Here is a 5,794-nt window from a genome sequence, read left to right on the forward strand (position 1 = left end):
TCAATGGTTGGGTTGACCTCGGAGTGTTCTGGAAGTTTTTCTCCACTGGCTCGTTTGCCAGAGGCTACCCAGCCTGTGGCCTGATCCCACCCCAAAGCCTCAGGGCTGGTGTTACCACTGTCTCCAGAGCAGAGACCAGTCTCATCTCCCAACCTTGGGGAGCTCTCTCCAGCTTCCTCAGCCTCCTGATCTCCAACGGCCTCATCTGGCTCCTCTTCCATCATGTCCGGTTGAGGATCCTGCTGGGGGAGCCAGTTGAGAGGCAAGCTGGAACCTTCTGGGCTGTCCACATCCTCTGCTTCAAACTCTAGAAAGACAGGTCATTGCTTAGCATATGTCAGGTCTGGACTCACTGTGGAATGTTGCCTAAGTCATTTCACCCTTCTGGGCTTTCATTTCCTCATCACAGTGGTGATGGCAAGACTCCCGATGAGCTGCCACATGGCCAAGTACTTACCTAACATCTCCTCTATCTGACTCAAAGGCCCTCCAAACTCAAACCTCAAACCTGGTGGTCCCCCATGTTTCCTGTCTCAGCAAATGGCAACATCATCTTATCTAGTTGTACAGGCCAGAAATCTGGGAGGCATCTTTGCCATCTGTCTCCTCTAAGCCCCAGAATCCAATCTGTCACCATCACCTCCTATAGAGCTGCCAAACTTACCTATTGCTCTAAAGTCCAGCTCCACCACCTTTGCCCAAGATTACATCCTCTCTAGCCTGGACCACTGCAGTAGCCACATAATCATCTCAATCCTCAACCTCATCCCTTATCTGAAAACTCATCAATATCTTCCTGTTGTTCTCAGGATAGAGCTGAACCTTTAATACGGTCCTGAGGTCCCTGCCTCCAACCCCCATTAGCTCTCTTGATCCATTTCTCTCCAGGGTCCCCCCCATCCCCCATCTCTCCCTGCTCTAGTCATGCCACATCCTCTCCCACCACAGGGCCTCTGCACATGCTAATCCCTCTACCAGGGTTTTCTTTCTTTCCCTTGGCTTAGTTAGCTCCTATCTGTTATTCAGGCATTAGCTCAAACTTGATCTGATCAAGAAAGTCTGCTCAGATCTCCCTTACTAGATCAAATTCTCCCTTAATAGACTTTCACGGAATACCTTTACTTTGAAATACTTATCACAGCTGCAGTTTTCCACTTATTTATATGTGATTGTATCATTAATATTTTTCTGCCCACTACATTGTAAGCTCTATGAGGGGAAGGACACCCTCTGTTTTTATTTACTATTGTATTTGCAGAGTAGGTGCTCAGTACTTGACAGAAGGCAAAGAAGGAAAGAAGGGAAGGAGGGAGTACAATAAGGTATGCAAAGTTCCTAGAAAATGGATAGTTGTTGTAATTATTACACAGTAGGTAGTCAAGAAATACTCATCCATTCCTCTACCTATCCACTCACCGATAAAACACCCACTCACCCATCTATCTGTGCATCTATCCATCTACTTATCTACTCAGCCACTCACCCACTCATTACCCATTTATCCATCCATCCATCTACGCATCATCCATGCAGTCGATGTTTACTGATCACCTACTCTGTCCTAGATCCTATGTCAGCCTCTGGGATAGAGCCAAAGCTTCGTGAGACACAGTCTGCATGCCACCAAGCACAGACTCTCTACTCTGGTGAGAGGCACCTTTGTCATAACCCTTGTTATCACTCACTGCTCCTGTAGGATCTTTCCCCTACCCTCGGCACCTCTACATCCTTCAACTCCTTAAAATCTCCTTCAGCAAGTCTCTCCTGTTTACAGCGGCACATTTGAAATCCAGAGAGGTTAAGCATCTTGCCAAAGATCACACCGTCCTGGACCTGGAATCCAGGTCCCAGCCATGCAGGCCAGTTAGTTTCTGCCACTGAGGTTCATGCCGTAGGATGAAGAGAGTGAGCTTTGGAGCCAGGAAGCTCTGCATTCCATCCTGGCCCCTATGATACCTCACTGGGTGTCATGGGCAAGTAGCTGACCTCTCTGGTAGTCCTTACTAGACTGTAGGCTAGTCCCTCCTACCTGGCAGAGTGGTAAGGAGGGACAGAAACAAGTCCCAGGCTCTGCCTAGCCCTGCACCTGGCACATAGTAAGGGCACAGGACATGGCAGCAGCTGTTACATCATAGCAGGGGGTTACCATGTGACCTCAGGAAGAGATGTCTCTGCCCTTTCATCCCAGTACATCCCAGTAACCATCCTCTGAGGGAGAGTTCAGAAAGTGGTTCCCTAGCAGGTAGCTGTGAGCAAACCTGACATGAGGAACTTGAGGTCTTGGCACAACCCACTATCAGCTTAATGGCTTCTCTACCATCCACGGGGGCCTGCCTGATTTGCAGAATCTCAAGACAGGGGCGTTTCATTCATACTGTTAAGTGCAACAGGCATCATGCATAAAGCGCTTACTGTTCTCAGCAGTGTTATTACTCTAATTTCACAAATGGGGAAACCAAGATTCCAAGAGGAGAAGAGACTTGCCAAGCCAAACTAAGAAGTTAATCTAAGTTGGTCTTGGTGCAAAGGGAAGAGTTATTTTAGAAAACAAGGGATGCCAGCATTCCCATTGCTAACTGGGATTCTATAAACTCTTAAAAATGGGTATAACCCCTGGACCAAGCAATTTAAACTACCAAGGTTATTATCAAATCAAACGTACAAAGATGCGCTGATATTCACCTCTGCATTATTTGTAATAGTAAGAAACAGAAGCTACCTAAATGACCAGCAGTAAGAGATGGGCCCAACAAATTTCAGAATATCCACGCCATGGAATTCCTAGTCAAGCATTAGGAATGACTTGACGAAGAACATTTGATGAACTGAAAAACTGTTCATGTCTATTAAGTTACAAAAACCAATATAGCTTGTAAAATACTGTTCCATATTCATATCACATTTGTTTGGAAAAGAGTTATCTGGATAATAAGTAATTTTTAGTTTTTCTTCTTTTTGCTTATATTTTCTGATTTTTCTGCAATGAACAATAATACTTACATAATTTAAACTTTAAAAATTTTAAACTATTGACTTCATAAATTTTAATTAAAAATTTTCTAAAACTCCCTCCCACTCCCACCTCCCACCAGAAAGTGGGATGTTTAGGGGACACCACTGTGAGGTTGGGGGCGGGGGTCACTCTCACCCTCTTCCTCAGACTCTCCCGATTCAGGATCCTGGCGCCCATCAGGCTGCAGCTCCAGGTACCACTCCATTGGCTTTAGGTGCTGCTGGGCCAGGCGGAAGTCCTCTAGGAGCTCGGGGCTGGTGGCACTGGGGAAGGGCCCCTCTTCCCCCCAGCTGTGTGGGCCGCTCCCATCAGCATCCTTTTCATCCTCAGCCCAGGCCCAGCGCCGCCGCTGGGGTCCCTTCCCCAGGCCTGGCTCAGCCCAGTGGACCTCTGTTCCTGAGCTGGCCATTGGGCCTGACTTGTACTTCACCTGGGACACTTCATCTTCAGGAGACGGAGCTGCCACTATAGGCACCAGAGTCACCGCCAGCTCCTCTCAGCAGCAGCCATCCTGTCTGAGGTCTGTCGGGGACACGATCAAGGGACAGCATTAATCCTCGAGCCCCCTCCTTTCTGCAGAACAAAAAGTTACCAGCAGGAGCTCTGGAATCAGACAGCCCCGGTTCAGCTCCTGGCTCCATCCCCTTGAAGCTGTGTGACCTTGGGCAAGTCACTCTGCTTTCGTCTTCTTCATCGGTAAAACTGGAATAATAATTCTTCTCTCCCTCAAGAGTTGTGTAAAATTACCTGAGATACAGGGTAAGGAGCCAGGGGCCAGCGCACTGACAGATGTTGAATGTGTGCTAGCAATTGTTACCTTGCGCCAGGCTCCATGTGTGCGACTGCTGGGCACAGGCCCAGAGCGATGAGCGATGATGGTGGGAGCGGGGTAAAAGCGGGGAGTAGGAGTCCTGTGTAGGCCTAGGAAGTCAGGGAAGGTCCCATTTAGAAGCCACTTTCTCTGGAAACCTTTCCTGACCCCCACTGGGTAAGAATTCAGGTCAGGATGGGGCGATGGTGGAAAGACCACTCCACTACCCAAAATAATTGAAAACAGGTACTTAAACAAATACCTCCATGTGCTCTCTCCCACGTCTGGGATGCCCTTCAAATGCCTGAATAGGACCTGGATCTGGCCACCACCTCTCCTGTTCATGTTCATGGCAGCACTACTCACAACAGCCGAAAAGTGGAAACAACCCAAACGTCCATCAACAATGAATGGATAAACAATTCGTGGTATGCACACACAATGCAATATGAATCCGCTATAAAAAGAAATGAAGTGCTGACACATGCTACAACACAGACGAACCTCGAAAACATGCTAAGTGAAAGAAGCCAGACACAAATGGTCACATACAGTATGATTCCATTCACATGACATATCCTGAATAGGTAAATGCATGAGAGAGAAAGCAGACTGGTGGTCACCAGGGACTGAGGGACAGGGAACTGAGGAGTGACCGCTTAATGGGCACAGGTTTCTTTTGGTGAGGATGAAAATGCTTTAGAACTAGATAAAGGTGGTGATCGTACAATATTACAAATATACAAAATGCCACTGAATTGTTCACATTAAAATCGTTAATTTTATATTACATGAATTTCACCTCAATTTAAAAAAAAAAAAGAAAAAAAGAGCATTCCAGACAGGGAGATCAAGGAGTATAAAAGCCTGAAGGCAGTAGAAGAGACATGGAGGTTTGTGGTACTGGGGACAGGGGCTGGGTGCTTTGACAGCAGAGAGTGTGGGCAAGGAAGGTGGTGGCCAGACTCAGGTCCTATTCAGGCATTTGAAGGGCATCCCAGATGTGGGAAAGCACATAGAGGTGTGGCCTAGAAGGTCTTCTCTGGCTGCTCAGGGAGAATGAACCAGAAGGGGGGAGCCTGGCTGCAGAGGGAACTGTGGCAGCGGAAGGACAGCTGAAGAAGGGCCCCTCCCTGCCTGCTTTCTATCCTCTCTTTCTTTCCTTCTTTTCCTTCTCCCTCTTATCTCCTCTCGTCTCCTTCTTTCTCATCCTCCTGCTATGGCCAGCACTCCCAAAGCGCCTCCTTTGTGCCAAGTGCCACAGAGAGCCCTGGAAACACAAAGCTGACAGAGCAGCAGGCATGGTCCCTCCCAAGGAGCTCGGGCGGGGCCTCCAGGAGCTCATACAAAGGCCTCACTCTACAGGTGGGCAAACTGAGGCCTAGAGAGCTGAGGGGCCTTGCATGAAGCCACACATCAGCCAGGACAGGCTGGGGTGAAAGGTCACCTGTGGCTCAGGTCCACCCGGGCTCCTCCTTCCATGCTGCGGAGACATGAAGTATAACTCCAGGCCTCGAGGTACAGACAGGTCTGTCACTGCCGTCTCATGAGCCTTGGGTCTTGGTCAGAGCCCTGATGTGTATGGATGAGAAGTCAGCAGGCAACTAGTCCTTGATAGAAAGTTCCCCGGGGAACAAGGGCTGGGGTAGAGACAGGGACTAACATTCTTCCCTTTCTGGCTACAAGCCCTGCTCCTTGGACAGGGGCTCATCCTCCCCCCTTAAGAGTCCTCTCTCCCCCAGAACTTCCTCCGGATCACCCTGCAAGCATCTTCGTGATCCCACTGCATGTGCTGCGCCCGCTCACGCTAGCCCGGGCTAGAAGCTTTACCTGAATGTTCTCGATCTGCCCTCACCCTAAACAGGTGAGTGAGTCACAGGAAAACCATTTTTCAGATGAGAAAACCGAAGCTCAACATGGAGTAGTGAGCTGGCCAATATTACCCAGCTGCTCAGGGACAGAGCAAGATT

At 48.7% G+C, this 5,794-nt stretch overlaps 1 protein-coding gene across 8 annotated transcripts in view; it reads right to left on the reverse strand.

Annotated features, from left to right (window-relative positions):
- AKNA (AT-hook transcription factor) overlaps positions 1-5,794 on the reverse strand; it is a 54,495-nt gene that overhangs the window by 36,508 nt on the left and 12,193 nt on the right. For 6 of the 8 annotated variants that reach the window (XM_011360941.2, XM_023531087.1, XM_011360940.2 and 3 more), the window contains 2 exons: positions 3,149-3,535; positions 18-307 (listed from right to left, as the gene is read on the reverse strand). In XM_011360941.2, coding sequence (XP_011359243.1) covers positions 18-307; positions 3,149-3,422 — 564 coding nt within the window. In that variant the 5' untranslated portion in view covers positions 3,423-3,535. Of the gene's footprint in view, positions 1-17; positions 308-3,148; positions 3,536-5,271; positions 5,701-5,794 lie in introns of those variants that run through there. The other 2 variants (XM_023531088.1, XM_023531090.1) reach the window with 2 other exon arrangements.

The sequence above is a fragment of the Pteropus vampyrus genome, unplaced genomic scaffold (genome assembly GCF_000151845.1).
Source record: "Pteropus vampyrus isolate Shadow unplaced genomic scaffold, Pvam_2.0 Scaffold61, whole genome shotgun sequence".
NCBI classification, from domain to species: domain Eukaryota; kingdom Metazoa; phylum Chordata; class Mammalia; order Chiroptera; family Pteropodidae; genus Pteropus; species Pteropus vampyrus.